Source organism: Rhipicephalus microplus, chromosome 1 (assembly GCF_043290135.1).
Source record: "Rhipicephalus microplus isolate Deutch F79 chromosome 1, USDA_Rmic, whole genome shotgun sequence".
In the NCBI taxonomy this organism is placed as follows: Eukaryota; Metazoa; Arthropoda; class Arachnida; order Ixodida; family Ixodidae; genus Rhipicephalus; species Rhipicephalus microplus.
The window spans coordinates 83,060,483-83,081,193 of record NC_134700.1 but is presented as its reverse complement, the minus strand read 5'-3'; the positions used below and the strand labels follow the sequence as shown (position 1 = coordinate 83,081,193).

Genomic DNA, 20,711 nt, shown 5'->3' with positions numbered 1-20,711 from the left:
CCATAACTACGGCGTCTTTCATGACGATATGATGGGTTTGGGACGTTACACCCCACATATCAATCAATAAAAGCCGTGGGACCATTCTTTTGTACACCTTTTTTCGGCAAGCATGCCGCTCTAAAACGTACGTTGTTCCTTCTTGCGGTGTTTTCCTTTCCCGGCTTGGAGGCCAATTCGACCAAACGTAACAAGGGCAACAAATTGAGGATGCTCTCAGTCACTGTGTAGCCTAGTGAATGGTGAGATTGCTGGAGCAGTGCATACCCTGGGCTGCGCGGCTTGCTTGAGCTAAAGAAAGGTGCATTTCTCGCGCGAGCACTTAAAACAGAAACTGAGGATGACAAACATTCAATCACATTTTTAAGAGCCTACGCGTTATGTATTCCCTTGAAGTCACGGGGGAGGGAGGTGATCTTTAATGTTTTTTCCTAAATTTTGGCAGTCATGTAGGCGGCATTTTTCGCACAGCCCTTAAAACTGGCAAGACTCAGATAAAGCAAACTCAACTCAGATAAAGTTGTTTGCGTGTATGCGTGCCTTTAATGAAAGAAGATTTTAATTTAGGTTAGCGACGACTGTACCTTCAGGATATCTTCAGAATATAAATCATTCCACTTTTTTTAAAGTACGAATTAAAGAATAATGTGCATAAGTTCCTGTTCGCAGAAGCTGTAAAGTATGTAGATCCCTTTTTAATGTACCAGCATTATGTGGCTCCTTACACGGCTCTGATGCGACAAGAAAGCACTAGCACACTAGTTAGGTTATCTCCAGGGTCATGCACATCCTCTTTCTAAAATTGAAATTTGGATAACCGAACAATTGAAAGCCTGATATCCAGCAATAAGGTTGGTGATTAGACCAGTTGGCGGCTTACGTGCCAGACAACGCGACGGGCAAACAGAGCCCTGCGGAGCTTGCCCAGCAAACTGTCTTGGTGCAGCGTTCTGGGCGATGCGAAAGGACGGCGACGTGACCAGTTTACAAAGCTCGGAATCGAGGATAGCGAGAAAAAGGAAGCGCAGGAAGGTTAGTGAAAAGAGAACTTCGAATGTCTACACGAACATGGAAAGTTAATGAGGGTACAAAAGGATGGAGAGCGTGCATGACAGAATTGAATGATTTATGATAAGACAAAGCCCTCACGACTCTGGAAATAAGCGCGTGCGAATGTCAAAACTCAAAAATTTAACTTACCGACACACTCAGTGACAAGCAAAAGAGAGTCGGGAGGTTTGGGAAAGATGGAAGAATAGGAAACTACGTCTATATCTCCTGCAGTCACTTCAGAGATGTTTGCCTACGAATTATAGACAGACACGGTAAAATGGCCTGCATTACGCAAAAAAACTCTTCGCATAAAAAATGCATGCTGGTCCAATAAACGAACGCTGACGATGAAAGGAGCTTTAGGTAGCCTACTGTGAGTCATCTGCGAAATGACAATGCTTCATAAATGTTGCCGCGCTAACACACCGATTCCATGAATGGGTGTCCTTGGCAGATCGAGCTTTCTGCAGCCAAAAGTCACCATTTTCACGGGTCAAAAGGTTCTACTATGACAATTGGAACGCTCTGAAATTTCAACCAATGTGTGGACGCTAATATCAAGTTTTCTGCGAAAACGCACAACGGCGCTGAAAATTTTTAGGCATTAGTTAAGTTAGCATTACGACTGATCTTTAGCAGCTAAGCGTTGTTTACTTTCGCGAATGTAGTTAGTGAGGAATGGGACAGTGGAGTTGAAGAAGAACGGAACACTGTCTTTTTCCTCTTTACGCTGCCGCCACAATGTTTTACACAAGAAACAAAAAATAACTTGGCAGATATCTCGCGTAGCTTGGGAATCGTTGTTATGTGAAGTATACCGAGGGCAGGTGGATGTGTCGTAATTTTTTATTGAGTGAAACGTCCCTTAATGACGCTGAAGATATATATGGAAAATGTTGTACACACAGACATATGCTTACTGTCACGAATGTTTTATATAACCAGTTGTTTACTGCTGCGCAGCGATGCCAAAGTGACACTGCTATTACCAACAGCAGAAGTGGTAAGCTGATATGTTGCACTTGGGCTTACGAGGATTGTAGTTCGGGACACTGCTACATAAACCAGCTTCAGTGGGTGGCGCATAACCACAGTAGAAGTTAATCTGACGTGACAGCTCTATTACACTTGTAACGTTTTAAAGTTGGATAGACAGCACTGCAGCTACAGTTGACGTTTCACAAACATTGGGGTCTATTCAAAAAGCAGTTCTGAGACCTTGCGTGGCTCTGTGGTAGAATACTTGACTACCAGGCAGAATGCTTTCGTTTGATTCCTTCTGGGAGCATAACATATATTCTTTCTATTAATCAAGTTAACGCTTCACGTTCCTGGTTAGATATAAAATGTCAATAAGCTGTGGCACATACCCCCTTACCTGTAACACCCACCCATCCATGGTATACAGGTATGTGCCGCACATGTCACCTAGAGCGTTTGACGATGTACTTAACGGGAGTCTCGCATTATTCACGTGACAACCAGTGAGTCATATTCGTCAAACCATCTTACCGTCACACACTAACTTAAGTTTGCGCCAAGTTGAAGGGATATCACGAGGGCACTCACATAGAGGCGGCTAGATGGATATGTATATAGATGACCATATAGACGCACTGAAATAGCTGGCATCACGTAAAGAACTGCTTCGAATTTTAAGAAATTCCCGCAGTTGCGAAATAAATGCTGACGATGAGAGAAGCCACATGCAGCATACTGTGAATCATACGCGAAATGAAAATGTTTGATAAATATTCACGCGCTCTCAGCTCTGGGTCTTACAGTCGACATTGCCGTATCGCTGCAACTTCTCGAGCTCTCAGGTCAGGGCCGTACAGGCGGCATTGCCACTCAGGCACTGCATGGAGCTCCTTACGTTCGCTTTATTCTAGGGCAGTGGCACGACTGAATGGAATGCGTATAGAGCGCCTGCCTATATCATCGGCCCCCGCCGGCATTACGCTGTAATAGTTGATCGATGCCGTTATTTCTCGCGTGATGCCCGCCAGAGAACGGTCTATTGAATGCGAAGCAGCTCTTCGACTAGCCTGTGTAACGCTGTCTCTCCGTCCGCACCATGCTCCGCTGGCCGCAGATGTTGGGGCAGTGCCAAGTAGATCACGCCTTTCCTCGCGTGCGCGTGCGTTGACGTCCCTCTCCCCTAGTCTGTCGCTTTCCTATTGCTTCACTCTCTCACCGCTCGCGACGTTCGAGCGCACATAGACGGAACACTGTTTTTGTGATGAAATTTACAAGAAACAAAACCCACCTCCCATGTCTGCGTTTCAAACAAACGTTCTTCGTGTAAACGGCAGACCGAGTTTCGCTTCGATTCATTCTTGCAGCACCCGCGTCAACGGCCATTTCAACCGGGTCAACGCCGTGCGCACCGCAACTGTTTCGCATTCCATCAGGGGAGATGGTCCATATTCTTTGTTTTCTCCGATACGTACATATGGGCGTTGCACTACGACTGCGCACTGCGAAGCACGAATTGAAGCCGGACAGAAATTCTTTACGTGCTTCGCCCTTTAAAAATTTCAGACAAAAGTCCGAACATGTTCATTGGATAGGCATACGATTGAACAAGAATTCACAGATGTTAACTTGACGGTTTTAAAAGAAGAACGCAGCACAGCCAAGACTTGAAGACTTCACTTGAAGAATTGCTGTTCTTGAAGGGAAGTGGACACATTTGCCGGTGACTCTCAATGAGGCTCACAACGACATGTCAGATTTTGGTAATGATCAACATGATATTTGTGAAACCAGTTGGCCTAATCAATTTTGTACAGATATCCAAGTGACAAATAGACTGTTTTTCTTGTCACTATTGAGAAAATAAAATGATGTTCATTAGATGCCTTGGGCCGAGAGCAGTAATAGGAACACACAACACAGAAAAGAGCTCTCAGTTCTGTTTTTCTCTTAAGGAAAATACGCCGACTTTAGCAATTACCGACACTGCGATGAAGCTAGCAGCGTCAAATACCATCGGTGTAGCCAAGTTTGAGCAACCCCGTTTAATGCTTGATGTTGAACTATAACTTATAAATGTCCCTCCAGACACATGACTCATTGTGTTAGATGCATCCTACTCCTCCTGAGTGATGCCCCACTACACCAACATAGGCGTGTGAAGTGACACAGACTTGAGCCATCGCAAACTATTTTTTTACAGCTGCACTTTCAACCGTCGGACAACTGCGTCTCAGAAGGTGTCTATCTTGTTTACGCCTGTATTATAATCAATCAAACATCGATTTGCGTTTAATTTCAACAAAACTAAAAATAAAATTGGCCAGAATGTCCTAATCCTTCCAAATATACTCTAATGCTATCGCATTTACGCGTAATTACAATTGTTTTCGAATCCTCATTGTTTTAATTTTTTTGATAAGCTTTTATACCGATTGAGTGCTCTCTTACACCGACAGAGTAATGATCGCAGCTCACCACGCGGGGTTATGTGTGTTTTGTAAATCTTCTTGTGACTCTCTGTATGCTATTCTTATTACTTGATGTAATCCTAACTGCAACTCTTACATTAGAACTCACGTATGTTTCAATACAATTTCACATGCTCTTTTGTGCTGAAAACGTTGCATGCTGTCGATGGAATGGTTTTTAGGGACCAGACAAGCTACTTAGAGCAGCTTGTAATCCTGAAGACCATCGAGAATTTTCTGGTGAAATAAACTTTGACTTTCTTAGATATTTGTTTGTGTTATGCGAATAATAGACATCATTGAATAAAACTTCATCAGTGAAAGAGAAACGTTAAGCTTTCATTGAAATAATAAGCATATGGATATGTGGATATGTGGGGTTTAACGTCTCAAAACCACCATATGATTATGAGAGACGCCGTAGTGGAGGGCTCCGGAAATTTTGACCACCTGGGGTTCTTTAACGTGCACCCAAATCTGAGCACACGGGCCTACAACATTTCCGCCTCCATCGGAAATGCAGCCGCCGCAGCCGGAATTCGAACCCGCGACCTGCGGGTCAGCAGCCGAGTACCTTAGCCACTAGACCACCACGGCGGGGCGAAATAGTAAGCATAAATTGAGATTCATAAACGTGCATGTATTTCAGAAGTTCTTGTTGGGTGATATTGTGGATGTCTATGGTCGGAATAATTCGGCTACGGTAGAACGAACACAAAGATGGAAAAAGCTCTTTCTGTTTACATCATTTTTGTGTGTGTGTGTTCGTCTGACATACCCAACAATTCATGCCATAGGAAGGGCAAGAGCACAAGTCTACAAGATGGTTCTGCACAAAACCACCCTTACACTGTTTTGAGCAGGCATCACTACTGTTCGTGGCATATAATGAACGTTATAGCCTTGAAGACGTTGTTTACCGTCATTACTGCGAGTATTTAACTAGCTTCCTGAGTACTTATATGTGTGTAGCTGCATCAATAAAATTCAGTGAAAGCTATGTCCATGTCTGGTTCAGATATCCTCGCTATGTAACTATTTCTTTGTAGGTTCACTACAAAGAAATAGTTACATAGCGAGGGCACCAACACTCAAGTTTATGCTAAAAAGTAAACCATTCATTGGCAGCGCATAATGAAACATAACAAAATGAAAGCAAAGTATCTACACATGTTCTCGTATGAGCTTTTCCATGACTCTGTACATTTCCTAATAACCTCGTTGCGACATAGTGTGTTCGTAAGTGTTGACCACAAATACTATAACAAATATTGAATACTCACACTTTTCATCCACATTTTCGTGGACTTCGACAGAATGATAGTTGTGGTCGCTTGTGAACATTTTTTTAAATTTCGGACTTGCTCAGTACAGGTTTCGGCAATTAATTGATAGTAGAGCTCAAGGATGCACACCATTAATTATCTCTCATAATATTGAACCATTTGCAATGCACTGAAATTTTACTATTTATACAGCATCTCTAGTTAGAATAAATGCGCTAATATTATTGCGTCCATCTTTCCCAAGGTAATGCAGAGCTTCCCCTATGCCGTGGCGGTCGTCGACTCTGACAACGACACATACTTCAACTGCTGGACAGTGGAGCGTAAGGCGATCGACGATGTCGCAAGAACGGCCACATACGAGGGACATTTTCCGTCGGCTGGGTATGTTGAGTCGCTACATTGTCTCAACGTTATCAGACGCTTAACGTGGCCAGAATTCAATGCACCTGTACTTTTGCTCTGAAAAACCATCAATGCATGCATTCATACGTACTTAAAAAGCATGACTCTTGCTGTAATATTTCTCCCCCAAAACGCAAGCACTCTGTTACAGCGGTCGCTTTCCAACTCAACTCTTTTTACCGAATGTCATGATGCAGATGCTGAAGGAGCGTTTTCGCTAAACTCGTTTGGTGCATGCGGTTGATGGTTTAGCGGTGTAAATATGTAATGTAATGGTTGATGGTTTAGCGGTGTAAATGTAAGGACCCACCTACTAAGGTTCACTTTCAGGAGAATGCATATTTGTTGCCCTATATGCAAATATAATGCAGCACTACGTGGTATATTGAGAACGAGATACTACATGCACAAACTCGCGATATTCGAAGTGAACTTGAGAACTGCATGTTCGTCCCTTCTAAGACATCTCTCTCTCACTTCAGAAAACTTCCATGGGTGAAGAACAGGCACAGCCTATCGATCTGATATAGAATAGCTTTTTATGCTGATATTGTTCCCTCTTTTTCAAGAGAACAATCGTCTTTCATTGCCCATGACAACGTGGCACCCTAAAACGACCTATATGTCAATTTCACCTATTCACAGGAGTGTGCCCAAAGTATTTTCTTACAGTTTCGGACACACGTGTTATCAAGCAGAATTATTCAGTTATGATATCGTTTTCGACTTTCTTATAACGGAATCGGAATGCAACGGTGATTATTGTAGGAAGGATAGCACAAGCCATATAATGCGGGAGAGGGGGGTGTTCCATTCAAGACTATAATCTGTAATATAACCTGAATCTCCAAGTGGTCACTTGTGGTGCGGTCTTTAATAGGAACAGACAGCTGAGGTCAATAGTCGTGGTTCTTATATGATAATTTCTGGAGCTTTACGTGCCGGAAGTACAATATGGCTATGGGGCGCGTTGTACGATACCCCGAATTCGTTTTAATCACGTGGAGTTTTTACACACGAGCCTAAATCTATGTAAATGAGTCCTTTTACCCTTATCGAATTGTGGCCGCCATGGCGAGGTGTCAAACGCGCGTCATTGGGGTTGACAGCACAGCACCGCATTTTAAAGCCAAGGTACAACTACGGGTCAGCTTCTATATGCCAGGTCAGATATTTACAGAAAAAAAAAGAACTTCGCTAATGATCTCGCGAAAATCATGGCGTACTTGTTAGGTGCTTTACCTTAGTCCCCTGCAAGTTCTTAAGATGTAAATTCCACTTGTATTTAACAGGGTACACAAAATCAAATAAATGTGAGCGAAAGATTTGCAAAGATTTGGGAACTTGGTAGGCTCTTTCTTCGAAAAGTATTAGAGCGGAATAAACTTACTCATATAACGAATACGAAGTTATTTTATTTCATGTATGTTTTCGCTGAATATTTTTTTGGCTGAAGAGTTCATAAACATCTCCTCGTGTTACTTTATTGCAATATACTTCGGGAGTTGATGGTTTATATGTCAAAGTAAGATGGGGTTCTTTAGACATGAGTTTACGATCTCCGCTAGGATACTGAAGATTTACGTGGGCGAAACTGAAAATATCAGAAAAAAATTTCATGAACTCTGGTTTTCGGACAGCGATGAAACAGCGGAGAGGGGGGTTCTCTACCTCAGGCTAACGCGTTTATATGTTTGCAAGTCTCAGATACGTTATATCACTGCTCTTTCATAAACGCCCTTCGTTAAGCTTTCAGGTGGTAGTTTTATTGAATCTTAGCTGTACCACTATTATACACAGGTTTACAAAGAAGCATCCGCTCAAGATGTTCCGACAGATCGCATTACTGCTCCTTATCAAGCACTCTTTGATCATCTGCGGAGGTAGTATAGTGAAGTTTTCAACCAAAGTGTACAATGTTATTCCGCTGTGGGACTATGGTAACGCGCACATCATTTATTGGGTTAACTGCCTTTGTATTTGTTAAGTGTAAGTGGAGTATAGTGAGATTCAGGCAGTTTCTGTGGCACTCATAATGGTGACAGTGATAGGCCGAGCAGATTTCTCTGCCACGTATCCGTTTTTTGGACCCACTGTTGCCTTCATTTTCTGTGGAGCAGCTGTCGGTTGTGGCATTTAACAATGCCTGTGGCGCGTACCAGTTTGTGACGCCCACAAGCATGGCTCCCGGACATGAGAGGCTAGACCGAAAACAAGCAACACATAAACTGGTTTTAACAATAATAGATAAAGATACATTACTAACTGAACAGAAGCATAAATATCACAATCGCTGGCTTCGTTTAAAGTGTTTCAAGCAAACTGCCCCGAAGATTTGGTGTCCCGTTACTGCATTTACAGCGAGAAATAAAGATATCGTAAAAACTAAACAACACTTATTCGTTTGCGTAGGCCTTGAGGTTGTCTTATTTCGGACATGGCCAAATATAGGGCCACGTTTTTTTATTCTCGCCGCGTTGACATTCGAAGTAAAGAAGCAAAACGAATTGAAATATTTACCACTGAATATATAAAGCAGTTCCTGCTATACCCAGCACCGGCCCATCAATTCATCGGAAAGTACCACACTGATTTTTCAAAACGACTATCTGCACATGGTCCTAGTTTAGCCCCTGTGTCAATGCGGGACTAGCAAGAGCCTTATTATTGGTCAGATGTGCGACCGATGGCGGCATTGCGGACCCCACCTGTATGACGTCACAGCGTGGATTCGTGCGCCAGTGATGTTCCGTACTACGCCGAAGAATTCCGATTCAGAGACATAGAAATTTCCTTTTTCGGGGATTTCTCTCTGCAAACGTTGATGAAATTCCTAGCATATTTCTCTGCGCAACAGTACTAATTTCCTCCCCCACCCACGCACACTTCTCGCTCTCTTTCTCTTGATAACAACTCATGTCTCACGTACTGGCGGCTTTTTAAATCATGACTAGCCCCATCCATTGCCGCGCAACAAAAGCATGGCTTTATTAATTTATAATCTGTTAGTACACTGCTCATTGTGGGCTTCAGTGCCCCGCCGCGGTGGTACTCGGCTGCTGACCCGCCGGTCGGGGAATCGAATCCCGGCTGCGGCGGCTGCATTTTCGATGGAGGTGAAAATGCTGTAGGCCCGTGCGCTCAGATCAGGGTGCTCGTTAAAGAACCCCAGGTGGTCAAAATTTCCGCAGCCCTCCACTACGGCGTCTTTCATAATAATATGGTGGTTTGGGCAAGTTAAAGCCCACATACGAATCATTGAGAGCTTCAAGTATAACACCACTGCTGAACTAGGAATGGCTCCGCGTAAATATAAGACACAAATCTCAAAAGATATGCTCGCGGAATGCATGCGCCAGAACCAATTACAGCAGATGAAGGCGCACTGTGACCGCTAACTGTCGGCCGTCATGTGAAAATTTAGGTATTCCTGAACTTCTCTGCAATATCATGAGTATTCCCTTTTTCCCTTTGTCTCAAACTGACAAGTGAAAATTCCCTGAAAAAGGCAAAAAAAATTCTGCATGGAACATCACTGCACTTTCGTCTGGTAGGCCCGGCGCCGTGTATATATAAAAACCACTCACCGTCGTGGTAAAACTCAATAAAGAAGCAGTTCAGTAGGTTATATTGTGTATATGGTGGTTATCGACGCTGCTCAAAAAAACGGTGGGTCTCTGCTTTTCACTTTCATTTCAGAAGCACAGCCCTTTGTTTTTTTTGAACTGTGGCAGCTTGTACGCGCAGTGAGAGCTGCGCAATATGGTGAAGTACTGTACTGTGCCTCAGTGTATTTCGTCCGCCCATGTAAAAGGAGTTCGCTTTCACAACTATCCTAAGGACCCGAAGCTGAAGAAAAGGAGGATAGTCGAGCTCAAAAAAAAAAAAAAAGCGCCTCACGCCTTCATCGACCTTGCGTAGCAAGCTCTTCACTTACACTGACTTCTGCTATACCCGCCGTACGCGCCACTCTTCTATAAGCTTTCCACCGTGTTTGAGTGCCTGACCAGTACTTCAGTCAATATTTGCAGGCAGGTTATAAGCATAGGGGACCTACACCAAACATGGTGTGGTACCAAAATCTGGCGCGAAGGCTTCTAAACGGGAAGCCGATGACGTGGCCTCCGAATCGCCTCGCTAGTATAGCGCGCCTCGTGAGCGCAGCCCAGTGGCCCAAGATATCCAATGCTACGTTTTTGTTTGGTTTGTATACGCACGTACGTACTGTTACACCTGTGAGTCCACACCGAACGTCATTGCCTCTGCAAAGTCAATCTCCACGTTAATCTTTGTGGCCCTGTGCGCGGTATATCAATAGCGATAACTATTTGTTATATTCTGATACCCAAACGACGACCCATTGCTCTATTTATACCAACTACTTTGTGATATCGTACGCACTGAACCAACATTACTGGGACTAACTGCAGTCATTCACACCGGTAAGGGTGAGCAACGACGCAGCACTCTCCCCCTCCCCGGCCACACAAGTAGCTGCTTCTCAAACCCCCGCTTATCGCTTTACAACATGGGCTTGCACCCTCAATTAAAGGCAAAAATCCTGCTGACGCGCATGACTACAATCAGAGCACAAACATATATAGCCTGATTGTTTGATGCTGCTTTTTATTTGTAGTAAATGTTAGGAACGATTGATATACGGTCGAAGCAATAACTTAAACAGCTGCCGTGTAGTAATTATCTCATGTGTTGTTTGCGAATGCCAGAATGGTAATGATTATCCCACACTTCCTCATGCTCACTGTCACTTGTGTCACTGCAGAAAAAAAATCTAAGGAGAAGAGCAGGCGGGCACTTAGGATAGTTTTGGAAGCTAAGGCCCTTTTCAAGGGTGAACGAAGTGCACTGAGGCAGAGCAGTACTTTCCCATTGCGCCGCACTCACGGCGAAGAAAAAAATTATTCTCTTGGAACTCATAGCTTCTAAATAAACTAAATGATCATTACTCGTCACGAACTCGATCGTCACGGAAACGTTGAGTGGTGGTATCGCAAGTCCACTTGTTTGCAGGACCAGTGCTGTGACTGTGATGCGATCTGTGTTGAAGTCCTCGCCCACGTATTTAACAATGTGACCTGCGTCGTACACCACCTCGTCCTCGACGAGACACCACGACGTTTCGCAATATTTATCCACATACTTGTAGATGCTGGAGAAAGTCACACTTACTGAAATATATGAAACGCGTGAACTATTTAGTATTGTATGATGGAAACTGTAGATGACGAGTGAGAACACTCACACATTGCTTCAGCTCCTTACCAGCAAAGCAGTCGGCGGTATCGGCGAGCTCTTTGGCCACCCGGGAGATTTTTTGGCTCTGTCAATCGAGTCACAACTAGAACAAGTTCATAAATGCATTCGAAAACCATCGCGGAAGCTCGGGATGTCCAATCAATGTATGCATGCTGTGCGAGCCACTAAGAGTACACCTTCGATTGTTGAGCCCACACAGGCAGCACTCACTGTGGGCACTCCCCGTCACCCACCCAGACTGCAGTTTCTCAAGAGCGATATCGCAACATGGGAATATTCTACCATCAAGGTTTTGCCCGCCGAGTGCTTCATAAGAGCCTCCAAGGGTCCTGTCTAAACCACCTGTGATTCAGTTCCTGGGATTACGAAGTAGTCCTTCGTTTCTCCTGTTTGTCTCAGACAAATGACTATACATCACATTTACACAACGTGCGGTGACTCTCTGCACGTGCACACCGACGGGTACACCACACTACACACCTCCGCCGCAGCTTTTCTCATCCCAGACATGGATATCGCTCGACAATTCACGGTAGAACATAAAACCACATCATCTGCCGCAGAGCTTGTCGCTATTCGAGAGGCAATAAGATAGATTATAGGACGATTTTTTCTGATGTCAAACGTGCTCTGCAAACCATTAGTTGCATCATGAGGCAAGGTCTGTATCACATCTTGGCTACAGAAAATGCAGAAATTCTTCAGGTTGCTTCAGCAAATGGCTGGTTTATCACTTTCCAGATGATTCCCGCGCACTGCGGCGTGATGGAAAACGAAAAAGCAGACGCTGAAGCTAAAAATGCCCTAAACAGTGTCCCTGAAGTATACTCATTGTATTTTCACGAGCCGACACGAAGGGCCTAGCTACTTTGCTGCATGATACACAGCTACACATTTAAACACTGGACCAAACCAAAAAGTTGACACCGGCGACTTCACAAATGGGAACCGGAAATGAGGTTCCGCATGCCCCCTACATCCATGCCCCCTATGATCCACCGCATTCGTCTTGGTGTGGCGTACACAAGGCGTTACGCACATATAATCGGCTGCAGTGAAAATGGTCCCAATTGTGAACACTGTGATGTGCCAGAAACACTTGAGCACGTATTTTGCGATAGCCCAGCATACGCACGTGAACGAAAAAAAATTGATTTTTCCTACTGAACAATTTCGCAGTAGGTCATCAACTAATGAGACCTAGTTGGGCCGTTGGCCTGACACCAACGGTGAAACTGATTATAAAAGTTTTTATAACCGCTTTAAAAGCAATTGGACTACATGCGCGGCTATAACAATTTTCTCAGCTGGAAAAAATTGTATATACTCACCTCTCTATCTTACCATCATCATCCATTACTCTTTTTTCTCCTTTTCTCTCCCCGGTGTAGAGTTGCAGGCTAGCGCATGCTATCGCTCAGGCCAGCCTCCCTGCCTTTCAATAAACAAACCTGTCTCTCTCTCTCTCTCTCTCTCTCTCTCTCGCATTCGAAAGCATTCGTTGCACGTGTTAGCTGACGCTCCGGGGGCTGTTTGGTCGGCAAAGTTCCCGCTTGAAGCTGACGATCCGCGTACAGCAGTAGGAGCTGCTGCAGCGCGGTCGAAGGCGGAGTCGTGACTCTGACGTTTCATGCGAGAGGGTGCCACTTCAGGATCTTGAGACCAATAGCATTCAAGAGCAGCTGTTGTGTCTGTATGGGCATATAGGAGTTAACAGAAGCCCAAGGCTTAGATTTCTGCTGTATTGCCAACTTCACCGTTTTATTTTCTCTGTGGCTGCAGCTTCTGTCATTGGCAGAAATTACCAACGTGGCAAATTTTGACGCGTTGCGGCGGGGCTAAATTTTTTCAAGCAATTGTAACGCCACAGTTTTTGTCAATGTTGGGAGCAGCTAATTACGCACAACATACGCCCAATGCTAACTCGCCAGTTTTCCGCGTATGTGACATATGTCAGTTACAGCAAGGGTACAGTGGGATTCGAACCCGGGTCCTCTTTGTGACAGTCAAGTATTCTACCGCACAGCCACACTGGCGCTTGAAACTTGGTTGCGAACCTGCCTTATACCCCTGTCATATCGAAAAAAGGTAATTTGCACCCAATGGCATTTACATTTATTGACATTAGTCGGCTTTCACACGAGGACGTCTAATGTCATTAAAAAAAATGTCTTCAGAAAACGAATGAGCTAGCCGAACTCATTCGAATGAGTTTTTGTCGCGAAGATGTACTCTCGCCGGAAGAGGGCCATGAACAGATTATACATGAAAGGGTTAATAAATCATAACAAGTATTTATACGGTTTTATTTCTAAGTATTGTTTGATTTATTTGCATAAAATTCAACTTAGGCGTTAGGAAAAAAATGAATATTTTCGTTCACAGCGACAATCTCAAAACCGTCGCCGGCCAAGTTAGCCATGTCAGCCATGTGCTCGGTGTTCACGCTAGCCTCGGAGCTCTCAGGTAGCCTACAGCTGACTCACAGAACCCATGTCTCCCATGCAGTCAACGTAAGTAGATAGCGGCACGCAGCCTGCGTCGAAAGAAAGGGTCCGTTCGACAGAAGCTCAAACTTTCACTCCGATAAGATAGATTATGGGAGGACTACTTAGGAAAGCTGGGACGCGCCAAACGCAACGCGAAGGTTTACGCTTCTTATCCGATCGGCGCGAAAAGTTGCAGCGGCTTCCTCGCACTCCGCCATGTCAGTTATATTGAACGTTTAACACGTGACCCCAAGCATTTTTCTTCCTCCATGAGACTATGACCCCAAGAGCGATAGTGGCTCCATTCTCGCCTCGACTTCATTTGAGCTGCGAGTCTTCCTTTGGATATTAAAAAAAAAAAACTGCGTATTACCTTTTCATTCTCAATTTAATCCATGTGGAAACATGTTTTTATAACCTTTAGCATACATAATTAATTTCCTACACACGCTGCGACTGTTTTATGTTCAGTACCGTCTTAGCGACATCGCGATTGCCATCATTTACAAATGACATTATATCTTACCATGTAGCAGCACACGTCTCCTAATGTAATTCGACTGAAACGGCATTAAACTTTCTCGTGTGACAGGGGCATTAGGCATGCTTGATGTCGACAAAGCAATTGTATTAGTATGAGTAATGAAGAGTTTTAGAGCAGCAAAGGAACAAACAAACATCACACAATGCAAATTGCGTAATGAGTGGGTCGTCAAATGCTCCAACCCATTACAGGAGCCTGTTCTTAATAACCTTATAACTGTGGCACATACCCACTGCAGGCGTAATTTTTCATCGTCGTTAGCCACTGCATAAAAAATTTAAACAAAATTCTTTGCGAGTGTGTAGCAAATACCACACTTCTCTGAAGAATGACGAAAAATAGCATAGCGAATGCTAGCCTACTACCCTAAAGGTATCATTATTAATGCCGTAGTGGGCATCAAGAAAGATTTCTTGTAGCATTTACCCAAAGAATTACATTAAGCACTACACTTTCCTAGGCTATCAGTAATAGTTCTGTTATACCTCCATTTTTCCAAATTCGAATAGTAATTATTAAAACCACTCGATTCTTGGCCAATCCCTCATAGTGGGTATGCGCCACTACCAATCGGTGAACAACAACAACAACAACGTTTAGAAAAGGCTCTCAAAGGCCACTCTTACACCTTTCACTTTGGCGGTGCTGCACGTTCCGCGCAGGCCTAGTGGTTTTTTTATCACTGCTTGCTAAATCAACAGACCGTTGTCAGTCTTTCTTTCCCAATTTTCGTGCAGACGAGTCGTACCGTTCTATGTGAAAGCCGAAGAGAACTCCCCGAAGTTCACCTTCACCCTTGACGATGGTGAGTTGAATTCCAGAGTGTCTAAGACACAATACAGTACAATCTAAGACACACGCATCTTATATGCAAGCTTTCAAAAGGAATTGATGCTTGTTCAGAATTTTATTCATCTTGGGCAGACCAAGTGCACAATATGCTAGCGAACAACATTGCAGATCATAGCCACATTATTAGGTACTATATATGCAGAAACAATTACAAATGTTGCTTATCGCTATCATCAGGCATAAGAACCCCACAATTCGTGTTCTGCAGTTTCTCATTACTTACCCCTGGGCTTTCCCTAATCATTGAAAGCGACAGAAACCATCACTTTTAGAAAAAAGTCACAGTTTCGCCGCAAAGGGAAGTAACGAATGCGATAGAAACACCTTGGAGTCTAACGCCGAGAATGGCAAGCAGATCGAAACGTGCAGTGCACTGCTGACGCACAAATGATGCACAAAAACAACACAGACAGGACTACAGCGAACAAACAACGTTTACCACTCGATAATAAAGCGCTGTTTAAACAAAAGCTTATAACAAGCGGTACGGAACCTGCAAAACGTGCATAGATGCTAGATACGTAGTGTGTCTCAAGAAACTTTTTGGGTGGCTATGTATGCTTGTGCGCATGTGTTGTCAAATGCAGTGTGTTACTGTAGCAGGGATGATTGCACAAAATCATTTTCACCAAAGAAGTAAAGCAATGAATGTGATAGCGAAAATTGCAATGATATACGGAGTGAAGCTGGCAGTCAAATCATTTAGATCTGATTTCACGTAACTCTACAAACCCTAGTGTAAAAGAACACGGCTGCTGCAGGTACACTTTTGGCACCGTTTTTTTTCATATTGAAAGTGCAGCCCGCAGATGCTCCCGCCTGCTGGGGGGGGGGGGTAAAAGGCAAACGCTGATCATTCCCCCAATATCCTAGTAACCATAAGCACCCCCCCCCCTCCTTGTTCACTCACGAGATAAGCGCGCGTGGACTACCGCGGCCAAAACGGCGATGTTTGCTCTGCATAAAGTGGCTAGCGCATCCTTCCCTGTTTTTATACAGACGTTCATATACATATAGGGGAATGCGGAGGCTTCGAAGGTGACGACGACGACAAAAACCAGCCGAAACTGTTCATAATATTGCTACCACAATAAAGGTGAGAGCTCTGACCCAAAGGCGAAGCAATTAATGTGATAGCAAGAAATTGGAATGCCACACGAAGAATGGCAAGCAGACCAAAATGTGCCCCGCGTTGCTCACGCACGAACGACGCACGTAACGTACTCCCTGGTACTGATGAATGAGAATAAGTGTCTCAGTTGTTACTTCGGTCTGTCTGAAAAGCGTGCCCTTTCCGCAAACGGAGACTGTGAAGCGAGTGAAGTGACCTTTGTGCGCCGGTAACTACAACAGAATCCTTCCGGTTAAAGCCCAAAGCGCAGAATCCTCCCCTCTGCGAGATAGGCGTGTGTACGCGTGAGCGCCCCCTCCCCACCTTTGTGGGGCAAAGTACACGTGAGATGTGAACGCATGAGCGCGTGTCACGGCGTCGTGACGATCTTGCGGTTCCTTTCGGCGTGCTCATTCCACGATCTCGCTGGTAATGCTTAAAACGCAATAGTCCCCCGAGATCGGCATCCCCAGCAGTAAGTGGTGGATATAAATGGATTGCCGTTTGAACGTTAGAGGAGGTGCCCCATCGTTTCTCAGTGCCTAACACGTCGCATTCAAAAGCAAGAGGTTGGGGCGTTCGATTCTGCGCGCCGGAGCCTTTTTCTGAATTATTTTTTGTGGCGTTTCCACATATATAGATACGTGTACATATACGGAGAATGACGGCACTCGCCGACGTTGGCGGCAAAACTCAGCCAAGAATGTCCATATAACTGCTATCACAGTAATTATGAGGACCATTTACTGGCTAAGGATGTATGCTCCAGTCATATGGCAATACTAAAATATCATTTTAATCGAAACTGTTCTTCCGACTGTGCAACTGTGAGAAAGAACCATGCAGTCAGAAGAAGTACAATTCGCATTGGCTTATATTTCGGAACAGATTCCAACTTGTCTCAAACTGAACGGATTCACTTTCTACCATACCACCCGCAATCTCATGAAGCAATGACCAAAATCAAGTTTGCAACGGCTCTTACACAGGGTGCTGTAGTAATAAAAAAAAAACGGTAGGAAGGGGAACATGAAAGCTTGCCATAAAAAAACCCGTAAACACGGGTTGTGTTCAGACGACGTTTCGACAAGTTGACTTGTCAAAACTTCGGCTTGACACAACCCGTGTTACAGATTGTTTTCATCACAGGGTCCTGTTTCTGTTAGCTCAGATAGAATGTCATGCAATATTGGTAGTAAATTTATGTTTGTGTTGCGATACACTTCAAAGTATTGCACACGCGTATATAATTTTGTAAAAGCTTTAGAAAAGTGTTTTACGACAACATGCATAAAATACTGATATTTGAGAACTACTATTAACTGATAATGCTTGTAAAATGAACGCAATTGATCACGCACTTTCCAGATCCGACTCCGAAAGAAGGCATGTTCTACTACACCGATGACGAAAACTGTGTCGTCGAGGACCTTGAGTACCACAAGCATCGTAAGTTGAACAGAACTATGGGGTTCTGAGGTACTGATTCTATGTATTTCTCGAAGTCAACTGAGCCATGGCGACATGCGTATTGTCTAGGACGATGAAACAAAAGAGACCAATCGCAATATTCGCACACAGTATTGCATGCGAGCGTAGACATGCGTACTTGCGCACAATATCATTTTGTTTGCTAAATCATAGTGTTTCGCATGCCGTTGTCAAGCGACGTTTTTTGTCTGAAAGACAGTCTATAATGAAGTATTCGAAAAATGCTGAGTGATATTTTTATAATGAGGTAGATTGGATGAGAAAAGGTTGCTTTGGCATACGAGAGCACGGAGTTTGAACCAATTACTAAAAGGAGCGCAGTACGAAAATGTATGCCTATACATTCTTCAATATCTGGCCGAGTTCTTGTATTGTTAACAAAGTTATTGTCACTGAAGTTATTATGAGTATGCAAGTGAACGCAGTATATCAACGTTATTATATAAAAGCTACATTCATTAGATGCGGATGCTCCCATCTTACTGTTGAGAACTGTATGGTTTACATCCTTACGTTGAAAAAAATGACTGCTGAAACAATGAACGCAAGACAGCAAGAGTGAATGGAGGTCTGTTATTTCCATGTAATCTCTGGAATTCTGATCAACCATTGTTCCTTTATGCCAAAGAACAAAAGACAGCTTCAGAGGGTGAAGTGGTCAAACCGTTTTCCTCCGCAAGATGTACAGAGCAGAAATAAATGTAATGCGAATACAACAAGGAAATCACAGGTGATTTGTCGAACAGAAACTCTTTAACTGATTGCTGTTTGTGCTGCTGTTTCTTTCCACAGAATCGGCTCGGATAACGTATTAAATAAGAACAGCTTTTAAGGCAAATATTATTGTCCTTTTTGAACGAACTGCATGTAACAGCTTTGAATATGTTGATTTCCTGCTTTGTGTACCGTACAACAGAGCGAAGTTTGGGAATATAAAAAAATCTTGCATAAGTTCACAGAAGTTTCTTCTGGGCAAGAATTCACGTACAATCGCCAACTGAGTTTTTGTTAAAGTTCTAGACGCCCAGATTGACCTAAATTTTGATCATACATGTTGGAAGCAATCAGCAAAAGATACAAAGGTCATGATGGTATACGAGTTTGTGGATTCAAAGCTAATAAATATAGAAGTTGCGTTTTTGTGCCTGAACCACTGTGTTCGAACATTCTGTTAGCATAAAATGACGCAGAGCATCAACATAGACGTAAAAATGCTGATGAACCGCGAATTCCCTGATATTGTGATTACGTCAGTGGCTGAAAAGTTTAAAAGTGAAAAGTCAGTGGCTAAAAAGAAAGCAGTTTACAACATTCCCTTAGCATGCGGTAGGAGAGACATCGGACAGGTGGAAAAACATTTAAACCCAAGATTAAGAAAGCATCGAAATATTTGTCAACTAATCAGACATCGGGCCGATCTAGCAACAAATGCATCGCAGTGTAAATGTACGCCACGAAAAAAAATATAATCTTGTTGCAAACTCGCGATCAAACGAAAAGAGTTGTAACAGAATCCTATATGATAACACAGGCACATGCCGACGAATGTGGCAGCGCACCCTACGTTGTTTCTTCAAAAGAAATTCACTTAAAAAACAACTTAACTTTTGTTATGCGCATGCCCATGTGAACATTTTTATCTTGACTGGGGCCTTTTTTTGCGATGGCTTCTTTTGAGTAAACATCGAAGAAAAAAAACGCCCTGAAATAACAATAATAAAATATTGCTTAGTCTACACCCTGTGTTGCTGGTGCATGTGTTTAGTGCATCTCTGTGCTATAAAAAGCGCGATTACCGTAAGGGCGGATACGCTTCATCGTTCTATGTCACTTTTTGCATAAATTACTGTCCAATCGTTTTTCTTGACGTAACTTCACCATCATTAACACTGTGTCACAATGCTTCACACAACAGCCTTTTTATGCCACTTCACCGTGGTCTAATGGCTATACGGCGCTCGGCTTCTGGCCCGAAAGACACAGGTTTGTCCCTGCTCACGCTTATGTCACTTCGATGGAAGCAGAACGCTGTGGGCCCGTGTGTTGTGTGATTACCGTCAGCATTAAAAGAACCTCAGGTGGTCGCAACTTCGAAACTCCTTCCAGTATATGGTGTGGCTAATAACCTGAGTCGACTGAGGACATTAAACTTCATGATCCCAAGCCACATCACAGCCTACTAACGCCTTCCTATGGCTTCTTTATTCCAGAGTGCGTCCTTTGGGTCAAGAAAGAGCTGGAGAACTCAGTGCCTCAGAGCTGCATTAACTACTATGTCGATATATGTGGCGTTGGTGTTCCCATACACAGCAGAGACCTTTGCAGAGACCAGTGACGTGACTGCTGAAGTAACGCGCAATCCTTCTCAGTGCTTCAGAGTGAAAAGGTTGTGTTAGTAAAAATTTACTTGCTGACAACTGTGGTCTCGTGAACAATAAATTTCCTTTCATACTGATGCCTTCTTTCTGGCGCGCGCTTTTAATTTTCAAATTAATAATTTTGGTCACTTCAGTTGTAATCTCCTTGCATCTGGCAATTATGACCACGCAGTTCATAACAGATACTCGAACACATCCTGCTTTTTTTATCATTAACAAGAGAGTTTACGTCGGCTTTTGAGAAGGGTTCATTGAGCTTGTTATATCAGTGCGTTTTATAAAATCGAGATATTAGGAGAGATGTTAAGGACGAAGATGAACGTTTTCTGAAAAAGATATTTTGAACTAGTCAAATGAACGATATGATTAACAGGGC

The 20,711-nt window shown here is 43.5% G+C and overlaps 1 protein-coding gene across 1 annotated transcript in view; it reads left to right on the top strand.

The window, feature by feature from the left end:
* The window catches only part of LOC142784526 (uncharacterized), a 37,184-nt gene extending 16,772 nt beyond the window's left edge, over positions 1-20,412 (top strand). Inside the window, exons 3-6 of the mRNA XM_075882970.1 lie at positions 6,033-6,172; positions 15,241-15,308; positions 17,835-17,915; positions 20,168-20,412. Coding sequence (XP_075739085.1) covers positions 6,033-6,172; positions 15,241-15,308; positions 17,835-17,915; positions 20,168-20,292 — 414 coding nt within the window. The 3' untranslated portion in view covers positions 20,293-20,412. The remainder of the gene's footprint in view (positions 1-6,032; positions 6,173-15,240; positions 15,309-17,834; positions 17,916-20,167) is intronic.
* The last annotated feature ends 299 nt before the right edge of the window (positions 20,413-20,711 follow it).